Source organism: Clarias gariepinus, chromosome 24 (assembly GCF_024256425.1).
Source record: "Clarias gariepinus isolate MV-2021 ecotype Netherlands chromosome 24, CGAR_prim_01v2, whole genome shotgun sequence".
Taxonomy (NCBI): Eukaryota; Metazoa; Chordata; class Actinopteri; order Siluriformes; family Clariidae; genus Clarias; species Clarias gariepinus.
Genome location: NC_071123.1, coordinates 5,034,613 through 5,058,251, shown reverse-complemented (window position 1 = coordinate 5,058,251; position 23,639 = coordinate 5,034,613). Strand labels below are relative to the sequence as shown.

The 23,639-nt window shown below is 42.2% G+C and overlaps 1 protein-coding gene across 1 annotated transcript; it reads left to right on the top strand.

The window, feature by feature from the left end:
- Positions 1–50: 50 nt before the first annotated feature.
- pcsk5a (proprotein convertase subtilisin/kexin type 5a) lies at positions 51–22,173 on the top strand. Its single transcript, XM_053485427.1, has 37 exons — positions 51–287; positions 2,608–2,712; positions 2,978–3,091; positions 3,907–4,041; positions 4,130–4,206; positions 4,287–4,375; positions 4,454–4,626; positions 4,709–4,915; positions 5,246–5,346; positions 5,501–5,604; positions 7,003–7,120; positions 7,207–7,395; positions 7,786–7,922; positions 8,038–8,154; positions 8,254–8,356; positions 8,443–8,633; positions 9,367–9,451; positions 9,597–9,700; positions 10,120–10,261; positions 10,475–10,590; positions 10,676–10,778; positions 11,401–11,537; positions 11,720–11,920; positions 12,004–12,072; positions 12,169–12,211; positions 13,698–13,840; positions 13,961–14,161; positions 14,672–14,755; positions 15,511–15,709; positions 15,792–16,009; positions 16,150–16,389; positions 17,539–17,772; positions 17,962–18,136; positions 18,311–18,522; positions 19,304–19,404; positions 20,331–20,535; positions 21,255–22,173. Exons 1-37 carry the CDS (start codon positions 93–95, stop codon positions 21,737–21,739), a joined length of 5,652 nt encoding a protein of 1,883 aa, XP_053341402.1. The 5' UTR covers positions 51–92; the 3' UTR covers positions 21,740–22,173.
- Positions 22,174–23,639: the final 1,466 nt, after the last annotated feature.

The following is a 23,639-nucleotide window of genomic DNA, read 5'->3' as shown; positions in this document are numbered from 1 at the left end:
TCCGTAGGAAGCGACTGCGAGTTTGCTGATCGCCTTAGTTTATACAGGAATGTTGTCAACGTTATAGCTACATATGAAAGTGGTGAGGTTTGATGGGAAATGACTGGAAGATGCCATTAGGTATGAGACCACCTGCAGCACTTTTTCAGCTGATGATTGCTTTTGTACTCATATTTCTGGTATGTGAGGCACAATTGTTTACTAACCACTGGGCGGTGAGAATTAGTGGAGGTCAAGAACATGCAGACCGGATTGCCGAAAAGTATGGATTTCTGAATATGGGACAGGTATGTAACCTAAATGATGTGTACATATGTATGTTTTCAAAAAAGAAAGAAAGAAAAGAAAGGAAGAAAGCATGATTTTGTCTGCTATGGCTTTAAGCGGTGACCACCAGCTTTTTTTGGTTTTGCATGGACATTTACATTTGGCAGACGCCCTTATCCAGAGGGACTTACCAAAATGCTTTGTAGACTCTATCATAGAGAGAAAAAAGAAGAAAATTCTGGTGATGATGGTGTTGGTTATAATTAGATTAGAGATTGTGATCGCACAAGATTGCATTTTTATAGTTCCAAAGCAACCAAGTTTCATTTTGGCTATCCACTGATTGATTTGCACTTTACATGATTTAAATTTTAACCAGATAGAATGTCCCAGGCCTACAAAGGCGGATGGGTCTTGTGTTTTAGAAAATAATTACAATAAGTCGTTTACTATATGATCCACCTGATAGTTGATCTACTATAGTTGATCTACTTGATGGTCCAAAAACCAAACTTTTATTCATCAGAATTGTCATGGTGTTACAATTTGACCATCTTTTCACTTAAAACCGCCTTAGTAGGTCACTAACTCTTCTATAATGTATGTGTGCAACCATGCAGGATGAAACCTTAACCCGCCATACCTGCTTTAGAAAGCTAAGCAGCGCAATTTGAGTTCTAGTTTGGGACCATTTTATATATACCCACTATAATGTTTCCGTCATTGAGTAATGTTGGGTGTGACTCTTTTCATAGGCCAAACCAAAAAACAAAAAGAAATCCCCACCAGATTTACAAAAGTATTAGCAACACTGAATGTCATGGCATAACTTATTTCCATTTTGTGATGCGCATAAAACTTTTTAAAGGGCAAAGTTTATTTAAGTGCAAGTGACAAAATTATGACTAAATTAAAAAAAAGTGTCATCTTACCTTAGTTACTTGTTAACTCATCCAACAATTCTTCCTTCCCTTATAGTGTTCCAGCGTGCCATTACTTTTTGTCTTCTTTACTATAAAATCTTTTTCACACAAATTTCACACATACTATAATAACTATCATCATAATTTGTATATGCACGATATGGCCAAATGCTTGTGGACATTGGACCATCAGACCCACACGTGATATTCCCATCAAAAGTGGTGACCATCAAACATCAAACCAGATGTTAAGTCACATTTTGGATCATTTGAGTTAATTATATTTTCAGAATGCTTGTTCAACAAGTTGCATTTTGATACAGAGTTTATTTCTGTATCATGTCCGGTTGCTGAGATACTGTATGGCCGATGTGAGTTTGTAACGACAAAAACCTATGTTTAATATTTAAATGAGGATTCTGTGATGTAGTAAGAAAGAGGAAACCCTTGGCCTAATTTGGCACCAGGATTTCTCTGCTACCTCTACCTCAAATAACTTTTTGGGGTTACAGCGAAAAATACACGGACAACTTAAATGCAAAACAGTTCAGCTACTGCACAATATAGGCCACCGAGCAAAACTAACATGTGTGACTTAATAATTGACATGATATGACGACTCACATTTGTACAGTATAGACTGTCTTTGTTTAATTTCACATTATGACAATGCTTCAGTGCACAAAGCGATCTTCATGAAGGTTGGCAAGTTTGGTATGGAAGATCTTGAATGTCCTCCATTAAGCCCTCAACCTTACTTTGGGATAACCTGGAATGTGAACTGTACACCAGGCCTGCTCACACACCATCAGTGCCCGACCTCACACTTGTCGCTAAATGAACACAAATTCTATTGTAAGAGCAAAAGTGGAATATACCTCGAATGGGATGTTCAACATACTGTAATGCATGGGTGTGATGGTCAGGTATCCAGAAACGTTTGCACATGACAAACCTCAAAAAATCTTGTAGAATATGATTTTCTTGAACTTATTTGATTTTCATGAGCACCACATTTCTTTGGTAAATGCCTTGCCAGATGATTTATGGATAAATTTCTTTGTAGCCGACTTAATAAAGAAGTCCCATTGTGTGTACCTGTTCCAGGTGTTCCAGCTGTGTTTTAGTCTAGGTTACATTATTCTTTAGCTCAAGTCACCATAATAGCGCTATGACCCCATCGTATCAGAGATTAAGCATCAACCAATAGCTTAAGCTCTGACTATTTCCCACTAGGTCAGGTTGCACCTTGTTGGTAAGTTTATCAGTAGTGTAACACGAGCTGGTGATTGACTCAATGGAATACATCAAGGATGAGTGCATAATTTATACCTGTGCCAGTCATGATGGAGCTGCAGACATGCTCAAGCAGGTCTTGGATGCACAGCCTGATATCTTTTTCCTTGTCCTACTGCAGATCGGGGGTCTGAAGGACCACTACCACTTCCAGCATCCAAGAATCATCAAACGTTCCACAGTAGCAAGCAGAGAGAAACATAGCCTCATTGCTACAGAGAGCAAGGTATACAGATCATGTGCCAGCTGTTACTGAGATGCCAATGAATAGTTTATGGTCAGACTACACCTCAACAGACATATGATTGCTAACATAGAGACACACACACAAACACCAGCCCACAACTATACTAACGCAGCTACAAAATTATCAGCCATAACTAACCATGTTCAATTATTCATATTTAAATTTCTTCTCTCTAATTTGTGTCACCATACAGTATGTTCTCACGTATCTCAGATATAATTCCATTCTGTTTTTGGTGTTAAAGGTGAAGTGGATCCAGCAGCAGGTGCTTTACAGGAGGGTGAAACGAATCAGCAGAGCCACCGAGACCCAGTTCATCAGCTTCAATGATCCAAAATGGGACAGCATGTGGTACATTGTTAGTATTGTTTACACCAAAATTTTATGATTATTCCCTTCCAAAGTTCTGAGCCTACAGTATGTTGATCTGCACTGATTTCACTCTCAGTTGTTGCATGGGAAACAAGTGACCAAGGCATTGGACTACGGTTTGGAAGATCCCAGGTTCAAACCCCAAAACCACCAAGTTGCCACTGTTGGGCCCTTGAGCAAGGCCCTTAACCCTCAACTGCTCGGATGTATAATGAGATAAGATATAGATAAGAGCGTCTGCCAAATGCCTAAATGTAAATGTAAACAACATGCGTGAAGTAGAGCCTGGGGGTGATTACCTTGTAGCCCCGCCTGTAGACTCATGTACAGTAGTGTAAGCCAATTAGCCATAGTATTACAATGCAACATATTAGCTCCAGTATTGCATAGGTTCCTCTTGTGCCACCTGGGCAGCTCTGGCCCTTTGGGCATGACTACAGAAGACTTCTGGGGTCTGGGGACTTCTGGGGGTGTGTTGTGGCATCCTGGCACCAGGATGTTGTCGGTAGATCCTGTGGGTTGCCGGGTGAGGCTTCATTGGATGGGACTCATCTGTCTGGCACAGACCATGAGTGCTTGATCGGACGGAGATCTGGGGAAATTGGAGGCCATGTCATTGACCTTGAGCTTTTTGTTTGCTAGGCACTGTGCTTAGTGGGCTTTTGTGCACTGGATCTTCTGGTGCCTTGCTATTGTAGCCAGCATTGACTTTTTTTGATAGTTTGTGCTTTACTGACTTTTTAGTAGTTTAGTTTGAATGGAAAAAGTTGGCTTAATAAATAGTCCATTATTTCCCTGTAGCGCTGTGATCAGAACTGCACGACTGACATGAACATTAGGGCTGCATGGAGCCGAGGCTACACTGGGAAAGGGGTCGTGGTCTCTATTTTGGACGATGGTGTGGAGACACAACATCCAGACCTGAAGCAAAACTATGTACGTACTCCATGTTCTACTGCAATCATATTTCCCCTCATATAAATATGGTTACGTATCTTATCCTATGTTATCCTATCACTATAAGGATGCACAAGCTAGCTATGATTTTGACGGGAATGATGCCGACCCATCACCACAATATGATGCAATGGATAAAAACAGGTCTGAATAGATTTAAAGATTAAACATATTAAACATAGTCAACAAAAACTGTCCGGAATTAAATGATCATTTCCGTTTAGACATGGAACGAGATGTGCCGGAGTGGTGGCTGCTACTGCGAACAACTCACTGTGCACCGTTGGAATTGCCTACAATGCCAGGATCGGTGGTATGTCTTTAAATTAAGATACCACTTTTCCAACCAGTCAATATTTTCAGCCTTAAGCGCCTCGATTTGTATGTTTAGGTATCCGAATGTTGGATGGTGACATGACGGACATGGTGGAGGCCAAATCGCTGAGCCTGAGACAGCAGTACATTGACATTTACAGCTCGAGCTGGGGGCCGGAAGACGACGGAAAAACTGTGGATGGTCCTGGACGCCTTGCTCGCCTCGCTTTAGAAAACGGCATACGTAAAGTAAAGTGCTGTTTGTTGTTTTTTGAAAACCTATAATGTTTTTTGTTCCCCCTTTAATCATTACTAAGACATTGGCTTGCAGGGCAGAAAAGGGCGTGGTTCCATATTTGTCTGGGCATCAGGAAATGGGGGAAGAAATCAGGATCACTGCTCATGTGACGGGTACACAAACAGCATCTACACCATCTCTGTGGGAAGCACCACCCGGAGTGGGAACAAGCCTTGGTATCTGGAGGAGTGTTCCTCCACTCTGGCCTCCACCTACAGCAGCGGCGAAAGCCTTGGGATTGTGAGTGGTCAATCTGTTTTTAGGTGCTTTTTTAAATTAATGGATAGAATTTACAGCTTTTAGAGTTGATCATGACGAGCGACATGATGCAGAGATCTCCACAGAGCCAATGCCCAAAGCACAGTTCTAAAAACCTAGCTTTAGTGGTTATTCTACAGTAACTGGCATGCTTTGTGCCGCTCATACTGGACATTAACACAACTAAACATAATTTTTTTTACTGTAGACATCCCATCATTTCAATTTTTAAAGAGTTCCCGGATGCCTAGTGGTAATGTTTTTAGTTTGTTCTACCTAGAAGGTTTTCAATGTGGGGGTGATTACTTTCAGGTGACGACAGATCTAAGACAGGGATGTACTGGTGAGCACTCCGGCACCTCAGCTTCCGCTCCCATGGTTGCGGGAATCATCGCTCTGACTTTGGAGGCAAAGTAATACACAACTTCTTCACATCATAAAGAGTATTATATAGTTCGTTCTTTATGAGCGAGTTAAGCATTATTATTTTATAACAACAAACCACATGTTGTTTTATTTCTATAACTATGAATGTTGTGTCTAAATGGTTGGGTTTTATTTTACCAGTCCTTTGTTGACTTGGAGGGATGTGCAGCACATCATCGTGAAGACGTCCCGCCGAGCCCATCTAATTGCCCCTGACTGGTACACCAATGGAGCGGGAAATAATGGTAACATTAGCAGGGTTTCTTAAAGGTCCTATAAATTGACATACTTTTTCACTTTTTCAGCTACTGCTGAGCCACGCCACTCCAGACAGAACACAGTGGGTAGAGCTGAGCAACAAGCTCAGCGAGGGAATCTTCTCATATGAGGTCACAAGGGAGGGCGGGATCTTATTGTGTGGCCAATTCAAAATGTAATCAGGACAAAAACATATTTTTGTACAGTGGATGCACACTGGAGACCCGTCTAAATGCACACAAATGACAGGAAATAATGTTGCACAATAGGTTCTCTTTAAATCCAAGCCAGAATCTATGGATATTACAGTACCAGGATTAGGTAGGGTAGATGGGTCAGGGTGAAAACCTGTGCAGGACAGGGTATGGACCAGTGATTATATTGTCCAGACAAAATATCCACTACCAATAGCTTCATTAAATATTGTAGTAAAATTTGCCAGATGGGTTTCCTCCCTGTACAGGCTGGTACAGGCAGGTTGGAATGGGTGGAGAAGAGTGTCAGGTGTGTTGTGCGACAGGACAGTGGTGAGACCAGCGATGCTCTAGGTCGTGGGCCAGGGGTAGCTCAGTGGTTAAGGCATTGGACTACGGTTCGGAAGATCACAGGTTCAAACCCCACAACCACCAAGTTGCTACTGTTGGGCCCTTGAGCAAGGCCCTTAACCCTCAACTGCTCAGATGTGTAATGAGATAAAAATGTAAGTCGCTCTGGATAAGAGCGTCTGCCAAATGACTAAATGTAAATGTAGAGACGGTGGCACTGAAGAAAAGACAGGAGGCAGAACTAGAGGTAGCAGAGCTGAAGATCTCTTTGGGAGTGACAAGGATGGACAGGATCAAGAATAAGTTCATCAGAGGGACTATCCATGTTACAGTAGATGTTTTGGAGATAAAGTCAGAGATGTGGTTTGGAGATGTTCAGAGGAGAGATGGTGAATATATCGGTAGAAGGATGCTGAGGTTGGAACTGCCAGGCAGGAGGTCTAGAGGAAGACCAAAGAGGAGATTTATGGATGCAGTGAGAGATGACGTGAAGATAGTTGGGGTAAGGGAAGAGGATGCAGAGGATAGTGTTAGATGGAGGCAGATGATTCGCTGTGGTGACCCCTGAAAGGGAACAGCCGAAAAACAAAGAAGAAGAAGTTTCCTCCATGTACTCCGGTTTCCTTCCACAGTCTGAAGACATGCAGATTATATTAATTGGCGTGTGTGAGTGTGTGTGCCCTTCGGTGGATTGGCACCCTGTCCAGGGTGTACCCTGACTTGTGAACAGGGTACAGTTTTGCTTGTGTTACTATTCGAATGCTATTAAGATTTCTCTCTAATAACCAAAATACACATACAGTATAATAAAGTAATGAATGAGTTTTCTATCTATAACAGTGAGCCACCTATATGGATTCGGGTTGATGGACGCAGAGGCGATGGTGAAAGAAGCTGAGACGTGGCGGCAGGTTCCCACACAACAAACGTGTGATGAGATCATTATTGACAAACCAAGGTAATGTTACACCTTAAGTCAATTTGAAAAGAATTAGTAAACTGCTTGGCTAAACTTAGTTACTTACTTTATCCCAAACCTTGCAGAGTGATTAGTCCAGGCCGGGTGTGGCGCTTGGTGCACAAGTCTTTAGGTTGCGCTGGAGAGCCTGGCAGACATGTGATGTATCTGGAACATGTAATTTTACGCATCACCATCACACATCCACATCGTGGAGACCTGTCTATAACCTTAACCTCTCCAACAGGGACCAAATCTCAGCTCCTTGCCATCCGGTAAGAGCTTTTTAAAATTGTTGTTTTATTACACGAATAATGATTTTCATCGCCTTGCACCTCCAGGGACCTGGGTTCGATTCCCCAAAACCGGGTTTGATTCCAACCTCGGGTCAGTGTGCATAAGTTTGCATGTCCTCTAGTTTCCTCCTAAAGACAATCGGTGTCCTCAAATTGTATTGGCACCCTGTACCCCACCACATGCCCTGTGACCCAGGATAAAGCGGTACAGACGATGAGTGAGTGATAATCATACCGGGTCAAAATGTTCTGATAACCCTATCATTTCCAGCACACAGAACTTACACTTATTAAGTAAACGTGTTACTGTTTCCATATTAGCACATGCTTCACATGAACAAATAGGTGTGTTTGTGTTTTTTTTCCCAGACCCAATGATCACTCCCCTGATGCCTTTACAAAGTGGGAGTTCATGACCACACACTGCTGGGGTGAGCGCGCATCAGGAGACTGGATCCTAGAAATCAGTGACACTCCATCCCGGAAGAGGAACCCCGCAGTGCAAGGTACCCAAAGTTAGCGTGCAGTTATACACCAGCTCGAGTGGTTGAAGCTGTTAGATCTGTTAGCTACAATCATGTAAAAAAAAATTCTCACCAGAGATTTTTTTGTGGTGTCTAGGGAAACTAAAGGAATGCAGTCTGGTGCTTTATGGCACCTCTGAGCACCCATACAAACGGCACAAACAGCCCCGGTCAGCCGAGATGTCCAGCGAAGATGACACTGAAGAATATAATAGTGCGTTTTTTTCAATGTAATCATTCACTTTAATCATGTGAAGCTGAAAATATTTCCCCATTTACTTTATTCCTGCCTTCTCCTATCTGTTCGCAAAAGGGTCTTGTGATCCAGAATGCAGTGAGGACGGCTGCGAAGGACCGGGTCCGCATCAATGTGTTTCCTGCTTGCACTTTTACTTAAAGTTTAAGAATGGCACCAGGTGCAACACTTGTTTCATTCACATCACAGATCACAAAATTACTCTCTTATATCAGAACCTAAGACTGATGGTGACTCCCTGTGCAGGACATGCCTGTCCCAGTGTCCACAAGGCTTCTGGGGGGACAGGAAGCGATGCAGGAAGTGCTACTCTACCTGTCTGACGTGTACAGGAAGCCGTGGTGATCAGTGTTCCTCGTGTGCGCCTGGATACTATTTGGATCAGGAGACAAAGAGATGCGTGACCAGCTGTGGAGACGGATATTACCTCGATTACGGCAAGTAGGCAGCGGTTGAAATTGAGGTTTAGGAATCATAGCTATGTTGCAGACAGGATGGTGGCTTTGTGGTTCGCACTGTCGCCTTGCACCACCAGGGTCCATTTTCCAGGGAGTTTTTCATTTTCGTCCTGTGCTTGATGGGTTTCTTCCGGGTACTCCGGTTTCCTCCCACAGTCCAAGGCCATGCAGATTGGGCTAACCAGCATTCCCAAATTGCCGCCTCGTGCCCTAAATCTCCTGGGATAGGCCCCAGGTCTTGCACGACCCTGTATATAATATTTATATTTATTTATTATACAATTTATAATATGCCCAGAATATTTTATTTGCTTTGCAAGTTTGTTGGCGTATCAACCACATTCGTCATGTTCATCCATGTTGGTTGCTAGCATGCTAGTATTTTTGGGAAGAACTTAAACAAAGTAAAAGAAGAAAAGAAACAATATAGTGGTGGTATTATCCAATCCAGCAACCAAACTGAGTGTGCACATCTCTTCCCTTCTGTTTTTTATGGAATAATATATACTGTAGTCTGAACATATTTACTGTATATACAATCTTGGACTGCGTATTGCAAACCAGAGGACCGCCGCTTTAACAGTTAAAGGAAAAGAAGTCATGCTACTGATGCTCTTGCGGCGATGCAAATTCTCATAACTTAAAGGGTAAATCAAAACATACGGATATTAATAATATTAATATATTTGTCTTGTGTGTATTGTCAACACAGAGGAGAATGCGTGTTGGAAATGTAGCGAAAACTGTGCCGAATGTACATCGTTCAGTATCTGTACTGAATGTCCAGGAGGCATGGGGTAAAGTAGTCCTTTTTATAAGTTAATGATGGTTTGACTTGTGATGAGAAAGAATTATAATAACTGAAAAAAATTGGACTATACTTTAATTGAATACTACAGTAGATTCAGTGTTTAATATATTTTCTCTTATTCTTTTTCTTAGCTTGATAGGAAACAAATGCCAGAAAACATGTGAGCCTGGAACCTTCTACCACAAGCAGAAAGATTCCTGTGAACCGTGTCACTCGTCCTGCGCCACCTGCTCAGGTACGGACTAACAGATACACCTTTAATATTGTATGTCAATTAAAAAAAAAATAACTCCACGAGATCTACAATCTTCCCGAGAGAGAGAGAGGGAGGGAGGACGTATGTATGTATGTTTTTCCGTCCGTGTCTACCTAAGTTATGCATTGCATAAATAAAAAATATTTTTCCTCCGATTACTCCGGTCTCCTTCCACAGTCCGAATACATGCAGATTACAAACAGTAATTTGCTTTCTAAATGTGTGCGCGAGTGTGTGTGCTTGTGCCCGGTGATGGACTGTCACCCAGTCTAAGGTGTACCCCACCTAGTGCCCCGTGTCCCCTCTGATTGGTTCCCACAACCCTGAACAGGATAAGCAGTATAGAGACTGAATGTGAATAGTCGTAGTGGTATTAATGTGTGTATGATTATGTTTAGCTGCAGGTTCGGAGTCGTGCACTCACTGTGCTGATGGTTACGTGATGGAGGAGTGGAAGTGTGTGTCCTCCTGCAGTCAAGGATTTTATCCTGTACAAATTCCTCCTGACCTCACAGGACAAACTCAGGCCTATTGCAGGAGGTATGTGTGTGTGTGTGTGTGTGTGTGTGTGTGTACATGTTTAGTTCATGTCTTGTTCTAGCCTGAGATCTGTATCTCTTCCATAACATGTATAAAGTTATTACCAGGTTATAATAAACAATTAGTCTGTTTATATTATGTTACTCGATGCTTTTATGGCTCTTCCTGATGTCTAGAATATTTTATTCTGTTATTATCTAATGTATCACCCAGGTGTGATGTGAGCTGTCTAGCCTGTACTGGGCCAGGCGAAGGGAACTGCAGTGAGTGTGTGGAACGGCTCGTGCTGCAGGATGGAGCGTGTGTTCTGACCCATAACTGCGCTGATGGTGAATTTCATTCTAAACTCTTGTTGAAAGTGTTGTTAATTTACCGAAGGATTGATCATCATTAGCTATTGTGTGCTTATCCCAGGAGAGTACCAGGATGAGCGTGGGAACTGCCACGCTTGTGACAGCACTTGTCTTAAGTGCAAAGGACCAAAGACTGATGACTGTGTCGGGTGTGCGTCCAACCGGTGAGGGTCTGCTCGGATACATTACAATCTGTCATGATTATTTTTACTGATTCTACAGTGTATTCTATTCCCACTACACTGTGATACCACTTAAACCACTTACACCTTACATTACCTGTAATACATTTCAAAACACCTCTTTTATTCTCTACGTTATTTTTCTATTATTCTCATATATAATTGTAGACTTAAATGGACTCTATAGTGCCGTGAAAAAGTATTTGCCCCTTCCTGATTTTTTCTTCTTTGCAGATTTGTCACACTTGATCACAATGATTGACATCATTAAAGTTCTTTAATGTTACACAAAGTTAACCTAAGTATATGCAAAAAGCAGTTTTTAAATGATGATTTCATTTCAAGAGAAAACAGCTGTCCAAACCTTCCTGACCCTATCTGAGTTAGCGACATTTTTTTGGAAATCTCAGTTAAATTTTACTTAAAACACCCAGACCTGTCGAATCAAGAAATCACCTAAATAGAATCTATTTAAGTATCTCTCTCTCTCTCTCTCTCTCTCTCTCTCTCATATATATATATATATATATATATATATATATATATCACTTTCAAATTCATTCTTTAAGTTGAACCCTGGTTCTTTCTGCCTGTTTTGTCTCAGCTTGTTGGACAAGGGTCGGTGTGTGACACACTGCTCAGAAGGTAAATACCCGTCCAGTGGACAGTGCCATGTGTGTGACCACTCCTGTGCTCAGTGTCTGGGTGCTGGCCCTTCTGACTGCACCAGCTGTGACAAAGGTAATGGGTTCATATGGAAAAATATGACTTTTTTGGTCTGTTTTCTTGCCATAACTATAAAGTCTAAGTAAATAACTTTATATCTATTCATTCATTCATCCGTGTCTCTATCAATTCCCAGTGTTCATTTGTACTGTAAGTGAATATGGACGACCCTTGAACCTTGTTATTTAACCCTATAGACAGGTTTGGCCAGGACCGTTACCTGTATGCCGGGGAGTGTGTGACCACATGCCCTGTGGCTCATTTCCACACTTCAGTGAAGACATGTGAACCGTGTCCTGAGCACTGCAGTCTCTGCTCCTCTGCCACACACTGCCTAAAGTGCAACAGTTCGTATTATCTCAGCCAGGGAACGTGCACGGCCCTTGAGTGTGGAGAGGGTCAGTCTGCTTCCTTTAAATATTTAAAACTGTTATTTTTATTGTCATGGTATAAAGTGATGTGTGTGTGTGTGTGTTTGTAGGAGAAGTTGAGGACCCGGAGTATGATGACTGCATGGCATGTGAAGAAGGATGCAAGAAGTGTGTACTCTGTAAGTTCTGAACTCTGGTACACAATATTATTATTATTATTATTATTATTATTATTGCTGGTGTTTATTCCTCTAACCCAATTTCTTGCATTACAGATAACCCCAAACACTGTCTCTCCTGCTCTGATGGCTATTACAAGTAAGAGCTAATAAGATAAATCTTCTTTATTAGCAACTTCTCTATTTCTTTTTAAGTTAGAAATTATTAAAATCTTTTTATGGAGATATTTTTTTTAAACCCACCTTGGAAGGAGTCTCCAGTATCAGCAGAATAAACGTTTTACCTTCACTGATTGTAACTGGTATACGAGTGGGTATCAAAAGGTTTCGAGACTACTTTTGTAACACACCACCAGGTGGCAGCACAAGGCTGCACGCACACACACACACACACACACACACAGTCACGAGGAGCATCGACCTTCATAAGTCAGTGTGCCAAAAGACATCGTCCTGTGTACATCGGAGCTTTGTGACTGGTGCTAATCTCACCGTGTGCGTTACCACGTTTGCTATTTCATCGTGGACAGCAAGTCCAAAGAGCTAACGTGAAATTCTGCATTCGGCGATGCTGCAATGAGTTTTGAGTGGCGTGCCGCTTCAAGAACATCACTGGAAGACGACGAGAGATCAGTAAGAGCTCAACCGCTAAAAATGTCCAAACCATTCAGCAACTTGTGTATGATGATCATCAGAGAACTATCCACAACATTGCTGCCGTTGTCGGTGTGTCATACAGAACAGTCCAGACAATCCTCATGTGTGATTTGAACATGCGCCATGTCAAAAGTTGACAAGTTCATCCCCAGGATGCCGACCCAGGAGCAGAATGAACATCGCGTCAAAGTCTACCAAAAACTCCGTCAGCATGCTGTGGATGACCCGTCCTTCATGTCGAGGATCATTACCGGTGACGAAACTTGAATGTATGGGTACGACCCTGAGAAACAGCAGCAATCTTCACAATGGAAAAGTCCACCATCTCAACAAACGAAAAAGGCGAGGCAGGTCCGCAGCGTGACCCGTCTTTTTCAACATTTGTGGCAAGGGGCATCGACAGTTCGTCCCCAGGGGCCAGACCGTCAAAAACGGTTCTGAGGCATGGCATACAGCGAAAAACAGAGCTTGTAAACAGAGCTAATCTTAAGACTTTTTGATACCCCATCATAACAAGTGATAACAGAAGTTTCACATCACAACATTAAATGTAACAATGAAAGGATAAAAAGCACAACTTCAATCAATTCTAATTCTCAGTATAGGGCACTGGTGGCTCAGTGGTAGGTGTTTGTCCTGCCATGCGGAAGGTCCGGGTTCGATTCCCAGCCAGTGCCCAAACCCCTGTCACTGGATGCAGGGACGGTCCCAAGCCAGGATAAAATGGGAGGGTTGCATCAGGAAGGGCATCCAGTGTAAAACCAGTGCCAAGCTTGTATGTCTGGATCAGATTGTCTGCCGGGAGAAGCTGAAATACCAACCATTAATTGGAATTATTATTGGTAAACAATAAAAGTGTAGAAGCATGAAACGTTTCATGAAGCCTAATCATAATCCTCATTTCTGACGGAACATACAATACCATTTGTGTTGACCTGCACCGTAACCTGTATCTGTGTGTGCTGTAGGTATGAGGAGGGCTGCTACAAGCTCTGTCCTGCTAAGACCTATGCTGTGGGGGACACGATGACATGTGTGGCCTGTGAGCGTGACTGTGTGAGCTGTGAAGGAGACGAGTGCCACTGGTGCGAGGCGGACTTCTTCCTACTGGGTAATGTAAAAGGCCAATCTTTTAGAATATTAGTTCTTGATACAGTAATTGTTATATAAGCTTACTCACTCAGCTTAATATTTAGCGAACAATCAGAAGTGTAAAAGACTTTTCCTACAGACGGAAAGTGTATGCGTGAGTGTCCAGATGGATTTTATGCTGACGAGGACACTCAGGAGTGTGAGGAGTGTTACACAGGCTGCAAGACCTGCACTGGACCAGAGGAAGACGAGTGTGACCAATGCCACGAGGGTCTTGTCATGGTGAACGGAGTGTGTGAAGCAGAACAAGAGAGGTGTCCTGCTAAAACCTTCCTCACTGGTGAGCCACACCGTAGAGATCTGGATGAGTTATCTTCTAGATCATAGATTTCCTTATAGGTCACTACACCACAGCTTCTTCTTTGTTCTTCGGCTGTTCCCTTTCAGTGGTCGCCACAGCGAATCATCTGCCTCCACCTAACCCTATCCTCTGCTTCCTCTTCTCTGACTCTATCTAACCTTATGTCCTCTCTAACTGCATCCATGAATCTCCTCTTTGGTCTTCCTCTAGACATCCTTCCTGGCAGTTCCAACCTCAGCATCCTTCTACCAATATGCTCACCATCTCTACTCTGAACATGTCCAAACCACCTCAATCTGCCCTCTCTGACTTTATCTCCAAAACGTCTTACATGTGTTGTCCCTCTGATGAACTCATTCTTGATCCTATCTATTTATCTATCCTCGTCACTCCCAAAGAGAACCTCGACATCTTCATCTCTGCTACCTCCAACCCTGCAGCTAACGGCCATATACTGTATATGAGTTCCCTTTTTTTTCTCTCATTCAGATGAAAGAGAATGTGAGGCATGCCATCCCTCATGTCAGGTGTGCTGGGGTGGGCAAAAGAATCAGTGCACCACCTGTGTCACAGGTATGATGTTTATCTTTAAATGACTTTCACTTACAAAATACAAGTCAAACCGGGACATTTATTGTGATGAAATTTCTCATGAATGAAGGTGTAAAACATGCCAAGCACTGTACGGTGATGAGACTCATATCTGCAGTAAAACATCTAAATAGTGCAAACTTTTTAAAGAAGCCCATATGTCCGTCAATCTTGTTGGCAAGCACGCCCAGATGTAGTTCCGGCTCAGGTCTGTGAGCATGAAGTTTGCATGTTTTTCCAGTGCTTGGTGCGTTTCCTTACACAGTCCAAAGGCATGCGGATTAGGCTTACTGGCGTTCCAAAATTGCCCGTACTGTGTGAATGTGCGTGGGATTGTGTGTGTCCTGTGATGGATTGGGACTCCGTCCAAAGCGGACCCCACCTCTTGTTCTAAGTCTTCTGGGATAGGCTCCAGCGCCCCACCCAACGACCTTGAGTGCATGATAATTGTCCCTTATGAGCAAGTCATGAGTGAAAATGGCAAGGAAAAAACCCCTGAGATGACAAAAGAAAGAAACCATGAGAGGAACCCATCCTCATATGGGTGATCAGGAGGGTCTTCCTTTAATCTTCTCAATTTTCTTTGTACCTTGATTGGTCAGTGGAGGGACGTCCTTAGCCTGTCAGACTCAAAGCCACAAGCACTGAGACAATATTTGAGATTAAGAGTCTACTAGGACTCAGACTGATCTGTTTTTCCCCCAATTATTTTAGGATTTTACGTGTATGTGTTTCAGGACGGTATCTGAGTTCTGACCAGCAGTGTGTGACACGGTGTCCGGCCGGAAGCTTTGGTAATAAGGAGAGCTGGCAGTGTGAGGCGTGTCCTCAGGGTTGCGCCCAGTGCCAGGATAATCAACGCTGCATGCGCTGCTTGTCTACTCGTAAGAGCTCCCTCTACCTGCTGAATGGCCAATGTGTGCGCCAGTGCTCCAGGTAATAAAGCTAAATTTTTCTCCAGTGGTTTTGCACTCTTTTGGATTATGCACTTATATTATGTGTGTGTTTTGTTTTACAGAGGCTACTACCCTGTTGGAGCAGTGTGTAAGAGCTGTGCCCCCGGTTGCACATCATGTGAGCAAAGTGCCACAAACTGTCTCAGCTGTCAGCAGCCGTTAGCGCTTCACGAACAGCAGTGTGTGAAAGAGTGTCCCCGTGCACATACGCTCCGGGGCGGTGAGTGTACGCGCTGTCCAGAGGGGTGTCTCCAGTGCTCTGAGGATGCCCAGTGCACAAGTAAGGGACAAGATGCACAAAGGGATGCTACGTTTCTGTTATTCAACTGCGAGGTTTTGATTAAGTTGAGCATATTTCAATCCATTCCCATCTATACACACCTGATAAGAGGTTTGCCTTTTTTTTCTCACCGCCTCCAGAGTGTGAAAAGAGTTATCTGCATGAGGCGGGGTGTGTGTCTGAATGTCCTCGCGGGTTTTATGAGAAGACAGAGGAAGGTGTGTGTGCCCGTTGTCACTCAGATTGTGAGTCGTGTCATGGACCGGGCTCTAAAGACTGTGACTCGTGCGCCGATCCTGAGAGCGCCCTGCGCAGCGGGACGTGTGTTTCAGCCTGTCCGTCACAAACTTACAGAGACAGCAGGTCTGGGGGGTGTATGGGTGAGTAGAAACACGAAGACGCATGAAATATAATGTCCTGATCTATAGAAATAAAAGTAAAGGTTTTCTCTGCACAATCGTTTTATACACTGTACGACCAGAAACCAGTATCAGAAAAGTTTTAGGTTCAGGCAGTAATTAGGTTTTTGCCTCAAGTTAAACCTGAGCCATAAATAAAATCGAAATGTTGGGTAGAAGTGAGGTTATGAGCAGTTATGTGCCATGCTTTTTCCCTCGAGGTGGGCGTGGCTATACACATCACTCAACAGAGCCAATCAACGCGATACTTTACTGTGTATAGACAGAATACTGTAGAGGAAGACAGAAACAACACCTAAAAGCTGCTGAAACCTTAAAGAAACAGAATTGAAAGTGCAAAAATGAAAAGTAGACAACTAAAAATAGAAAACTGAACCTTCAAAGATGAATGGATGTTTATTCTTCCTGCCTGAAGTTTAAACCAGTTTGTCTCTTTTGTTCTGAAACCGCAGCAGTCCGATGCAAGTTTGTGTAAAATACCCGAACTAAGAGCCCAGTGTTATTGCGCTGAAATGCCCCCTATTCTTACCCCGATTTCCCCCACCTACATAATTGCTACAAAAATATTTATTACAAAATATTTTTTTTCCATGCAAAGCTGGCTGTGTTTAGAGTTCATTTAAATTTGTATACTAATATACTTAGATTTAGAAGTTTTAGGTTTAACCTGTACCATAAGTTAAATCAAAATATTGAGTAAAAGCGATGTTATGTACAGTCATATCCCCAATTTAATAATCTACCTTAAAATAAGATAATAATAAGCTACTTGCTCAAAGTAAACAAACCTGCACCAATAGCTAACTGAACATTTTTCCTGGAATTAGTTTATATTTTCATATCTTTGAAATAACAGCGCTGAAGTAGTATAAATGAGTTTGAACATGCTGGTATAACTGTATAAATTCATTTTAACTTAATTTTTATTTGATCTACTTTTTTGATTTCTCATCTTTGATTTACTGTCAGATTATCGAACAAGGCGTAAGATACTCAACCATACAAAATTGTATCTCTTAGCATTAATGACCGTTTATTTTTATATATATTTTTAATAAATTATGTATATTATTGCTATACATAACTTTTATTGTCACTGGTGTTGTCCAGTGTGTCACAGCACTTGCCAGGCCTGCTCTGGTCCACTGGACACGGACTGCACCAGCTGCCCAGAGGGCCTGAGAACAGACACACATGGGCGCTGTGCCACACCCACCAGCTGCCCCTCACACCACTACAGCGACCGTGATGGTGCGTGCCACCTGTGTCACAAACACTGCAATCAGTGTGCCGGCCCGGCCCACAGCCAGTGCCTCAGCTGCTCCCTGAACCACTACCTGCTGAGTGAGTGCTGAATACTGTACATACAGCTTTTTATTTATATTTATATTCGAAATTTGATATTTGAAATGGTTCGTAAACCTCATGTTTTGAGTCCCTAGATGAATATGTTTCTCAATCGAATCCTTATTTACCCTGTCGTGTTTCTTTAACATGGACCCACTGAGCTTGAGCTGTGTTGTGTACCTACAGACGGTTCCTGCATACACGAGTGTCCCTTAGGTTTCTTCAGTGGAGAGACCCAGAGGTGTGAGCCGTGCCATCCTAACTGTCTGAGCTGCACAGGGCGCCACAGCCACGAGTGCCTGAGCTGCAGAACCCATCTGTATCGAGAAGGCAAGGAGTGTGTGGACACCTGTAGACCTGGGTAAACATACTCAGACACACATGCACACAACATATCATTTGCATTTTTTTGGCATACAGTATATGTCTATGTATATTACTAATTTTATATTTTATAGACAAAATTTTTCCTTATTAATGATTAAAAATTTGTTGCATGCAAACCCACACACACTCATATACCTGTCTATTGAAGTCACTATGCAGATGAAGAGCTGAGGGTGTGTAAGCAGTGCGAGGCAACGTGTGCAGTGTGTACACAAACCGAGGGGTGTGTGAGCTGCACGGAAGGGCTGCTATTAATAAAAAAGCAGGGCGGGTGTGTGTCCTCCTGTCCATCTCATCATTACCATGACACAATCCACAGCACCTGTGAGCCCTGCCACACCACCTGTAGGACATGCACAGGTACAGAAATGCCTCTTGGAGGATGAGGAACAGTCAATAGAGTTGGAAGAAAAAACTGTGAAAAGGGAGTGAGTGATATCTGGTATGCCTCAAGGATCTGTATTTGGCCCAGTTATGCTGGTTAGCCGAACGGTCCTTTTGTTTATTTGTACTTTATTTTCTTCAAGTTTGGTCATTTTTTAGCTTTCATAGAGTTGCTACAGTAGTTTTCTTAAGTACATGACAACTACAAATCATGGAAGGTGAAGGCTAGTACGTGCTTTCTCCGAGACACTTGACCTACCCCCAACTGCTGCTCAGGCTGCATCCTATGGCATCGCAACACACATGAAGGGCAGCACTATGTGCCCTCTTTTGCATCCTGTCCATTAGCTTCACATGCTAATAATTTGTGTGCAAATGTAAATGCAAGACTGTTATTCCAAAACTCCTGCCAGAATTTAATAGTGCCAGCCAAGCTTGCAGGTGATGATGTTTTGAAGTGAGGAAGTGGCCATAATGACAAGATGCACCATCACTGAATATTGTTGTTAGGGGTTAGGGTCCTTCCCAAAAACAATGTAAGCTCAGAGTGTTTAGCTATGAGGATGAGGCTTTTCTTTGAGGGAATGATAGGTAGATCTTTGTATCATCAGCAAAACTGGGCCATGTACAGTTCCTTGGTATATACCCAAAGTTTTTTTGAAATGAGCAATAGCATCCACAGGTTTCTGTTTCTGTGTTTGTTTCATTCATCCATTTTACTTGTAAAGATTTGCATCTCATATTTAATACTTAACAGGTAAAGGGGTTAAGGACTGCATCTCATGTCATCCAGGAGACTCACTCTCAGAGGGTACCTGTGATTCACTCTGTGCCATGGGGGAGTACTACGCATCTGAGGTACCAATTTAAAGATTGAAGAAAATTACAGTAATTAATACTTTGAACACTAACTCCACAAACCTGCTATACAATACTGCTAACGATTAGCAAATAAAAGGAATAGCCAACAAGGTTCTTAAAAAGGTGCTAGAACAGTTCAGTTCACCTTATCACAGATTCTTTAATACATTTTTTCCATCAAGGCAGCTAGTTTGGAACTGGTGTCCAATTTTAAACCAGGTCTTTGTTTTCAGACAGCAGAAGCACCGGCCCTCAGATAGAAAAATAAACAGTTCCATGGCAGCACCAAAACTTTGCTGGGCTAGAACAAAGCTTACATCAGGGGCTAGGGGTGAGATTATCACGACCAAATAAAAGTTTGTGACCGCCATCGGAATACGCAATACGCAGCTCAGATACTTTTCCAAAAACCCTTGAGGGCAGTGGTGTTTTAAACGATTAAGGCTCTGTATTACTGTTCGGAAGGTTAGGGGTTCAAGCCCCAGCACCGTCAGTCTGCAACTGTTGAGCACTTGAGCAAGGCTCTTAACCCTATCTGCTTTAGGCGTGCTGTATCCTGGCTGACCCTGTGCTGTGACCCCAGCTTCCCAACTGGGACATGTGAAAACAATGTGAAAAATAAAGTGACAAATAATTGAATCTTAATCCGCGACGATAGAAAGGTTTCATCATAAGATAAAAGTGAGTCAGAATAGTCAGAATAGCTGTACTGCTTTATAGCGATGCTTCAATTTACGTGGAATCTACCAATATGAGCAAAAATGAATGCCACAATGCTGCAAAAAAAAAAACCACCATAATTTGTCATCAATGTGTTTTGTATACACAGTACTACTTTTTCACTACTTTGTTTTTTTAGTTCATTTGAATTTTGTCACATTGGAACTACTTTTTTATTCTTTTTTACTTCTTTTTTTTTCCAGCTGGAGGAGAACTATAACTGTAAACCCTGTGACCAGTCATGTGTGGAGTGTCAGGGACCTGGTCCACAAAACTGCACAGCCTGTCCTACACAGTTCATTCTAGCCACCGAGGGGCGCTGTCTTCCATGCTGTGGGAAACAGGATATAGGGGAGAAAGACCCCATGGAAGAGCAAGAGGAGTGCTGTAACTGTACACAGACCAGGGGTATATCAATCACTGCTAAATCTACAGTACAGTATATTACATGTCCCCTGTAAGATCTTCTACTGTCTACAGAATTGCAAAACAAATAATTAAGTCACGTTAGGCAACTGTTAGGCAAAGTTCTGTTAGTGTATAAGAAATTTTGCACCATTTCAGTTTCCTGAGTTGTACTGAAGAATTTACCAAATTTATACAGTGAATTAGCAGTGGTTAGCACTGTGGACTCGCACCTCCAGGGTTAAGGGTTCAACTCCCTCCTCGGGTCTGTGCGCGTGAAGTTTCCACGTTCTCCTTGTAATCCGGTTTTCTCACTACACAGTTCAATGACGTGCAGATTATACTAATTGGAGTTTCCAAATTCCCTGTATAGTGTGTGCTTGTGTGTGGCCTGGCAACCCATCCAGGGTGTAACCTGCCTAATACCTGTGCTCCAGTGACCCTGAAAGGCTTAATTGGTATAGAAAACTGAGTAAATGAGTGTAATACTTGCACACTGTATAGTAAATTCTACTTGTTAATTATTAACAAGATGCTGATTTTTCCTTTCACTTTGTCGTTTATGTTGATTTTTCTTGATCATCCCCACCCTGGTATCTTCTCGGTCAGAACGTGAAAAAGTTGCGATTATGAGAAACGCATCCTACAGTACGCGTAGAAACCTACAGTATTTAGTCACTGAGCCACTTTACCTAAAGCTAGACTGTTTTCTCTTCTTCAAGGTGAGTGTGTCCTCAGCACAAACTTTGCCTTCCGCAACCATGAGGAACTGGAGCACTCGGGCAACATGTTCATCTTCATCACCACCTCCATCCTGCTCATGCTGGGTATTGGAGCTGTAATTGTGTTCATCGCGCGGTCCTTCTCCAAACGCCCGACCCCTGAATCCACAGTTGGCCGCGGCTACGAAAAACTGGGCAACAGCGGTGGACGGGACATTTTCCGCGGAGGTATGACATCATCTTCATCAACATCTTCCAGGAACGCAGGAGGGTATGGTTACGGGTATTTACACGAGGACCAGCTGGTGGACCTGCGTGACAAGAGAACGGCTCTGAACGATGATGATGATGAGGACGATGAGGATGAAGATATCGTGTACATGGGGCAGGATGGTACGGTGTACCGCAAGTTCCGCTTCGGGCAGCTGGGCGAGGACCCGGACGATCAGCTGGAGTATGACGATGAGAGCTATCATTTTAAATAATACTGTTAGTAGAAATGAAAAATGGATTTGGAGATGAAGCTGTTGAACAGAGACAATAAAACAAGTAACTGTGGATGATTTGAGTAGTGGTTGGTTGTGTGGATCGAAATGATATAGCGAGATGATATATATTTAATTATGCATCGAAACACATTCAGGTAACAACGAGTTTGTATAGTTTACGAGCAATTTGGCAAAAGGTACCAATAACTTAACTCTCATGAATCTGTATTGTATTGTCTTTAGTTTACATTTGACTGAAAAATATCCACCTTGTTTGTTTTCTGAACAGAACCATAAACCTATAAACGTTTCAATGTCTTATTTTGTGGATGTACATGGTGATTAGGTTGCCATTTCCTTTCTAGGTCCTTCGCATTAGTTTGCTGTCATCGGTTTTGTTGTGGACTTTTTTTGTTGCTGTAAAATGTTATATCAGTTTCATTAAAAAAATGTAATGACTTGTTGAAATAAAACATTTAAACAGATCAGAAATGAACAAATAAGACATATATTCTACAGCCAAGGGCAAAGTCCACCCGAATATAAAAAAAAAAATATTTTTTATTTATGTAATGTCAACTTCATAACATACTGTATTAGAGTTAACTGACTGTATATCTCGATATTATCACAAATAACATGCGTCACAAAATAGGGGTAAAAATTTGGTTAATAATGTTGCATCCCTGCATGTTAAGCTGCTGTATTGTTTTCTCCCGGGTATTATTTGCCTTCGGCTTTATAACGATCTCTTTTATGTTTCATGAAAAGCTTTTCTGTCCTCTCCCATGCATTATTTGGATGGACCACACCCTTATTTGTTTATCCTGACATACCAACCAGATGTCATACTGCCTTTTACAAAACCAGTGTCATGTCAAAACATACTGTATGAGGTGTTCAAGTCAAACTGGGACCGTGAAAGTTTACTCAGTACACCAGAGCCATGTCTGAAACGCTAGCCTCCCAGGAACTCCTTTAATGGCCCAAACATGTGGAAATGGCTTGAGTGGCCTGTAATGTGCAAGTGGTGTTGGTGAATGATTGTGTGTACAGTTCCTACAGACAGATGCGTCTCTTCCGCAGGTTGGTGACAAGTTATTTGTTGATTTTTCAAGGATCAGGCGTTCCACTCGTGGAATGTTCACAGGAATATTTTGTGAGCTCCCAGTCACACTAACGGTGATTGTCCCTCATGGTCAAACGGCCATCTTTAAAAAAAACGTTTGCACCATTCAAATGTTTTACTGCAGCTAAGAGTCTCATCGCCATACTGTGCTGGAAGTCTGTTTCAGTTTTATGCCTTTATTCACGAGAAATTTCATCTCAAGTCCCGGTTTGACTTGAACATCACTGGGTCCCCCAATGTGCATGAACAAACAAAGATTATGGGGGTAAAAAAACAATCCCTGCTTTACGTCCTTTTCCCATTTTTGTTTTGGCCATAGTTTAAAGAAGCAGATTAGAATTTCCCCTATTGTGACCTCATATAAGAGGAGCCCCTCCTCGGCTTGTCGCTCCGCTCCGCTGCTCTCTGGAGTGGCTCAACAGCATGTCATTTATATAGACACTAAAATGGCATAATCTGAGAAGGAGTTTAAAGTATAAAACAATGCGTTATTTGAGCTAGAGCATCACAGCGAACACATCCTTTGGGGAAGCTCTGAGACCTTGTTAACATATAGACCTTTAAAAAAATCTAATGAATGAATGAATAAATAAATAAATAAATAAATACAACCATTTATTTGTTTGTTTAAATGTCTTTTTTTTTATAAATAAATGTATTTCTTTTATTATTAGTAGTAGTGTTACTAAGTGGAGAAGTAGTATGTATTTAATTTTATTCCTTTATTTATTTAGATTTAATTAATTTGTCATTCTTTCTATCCAGCTA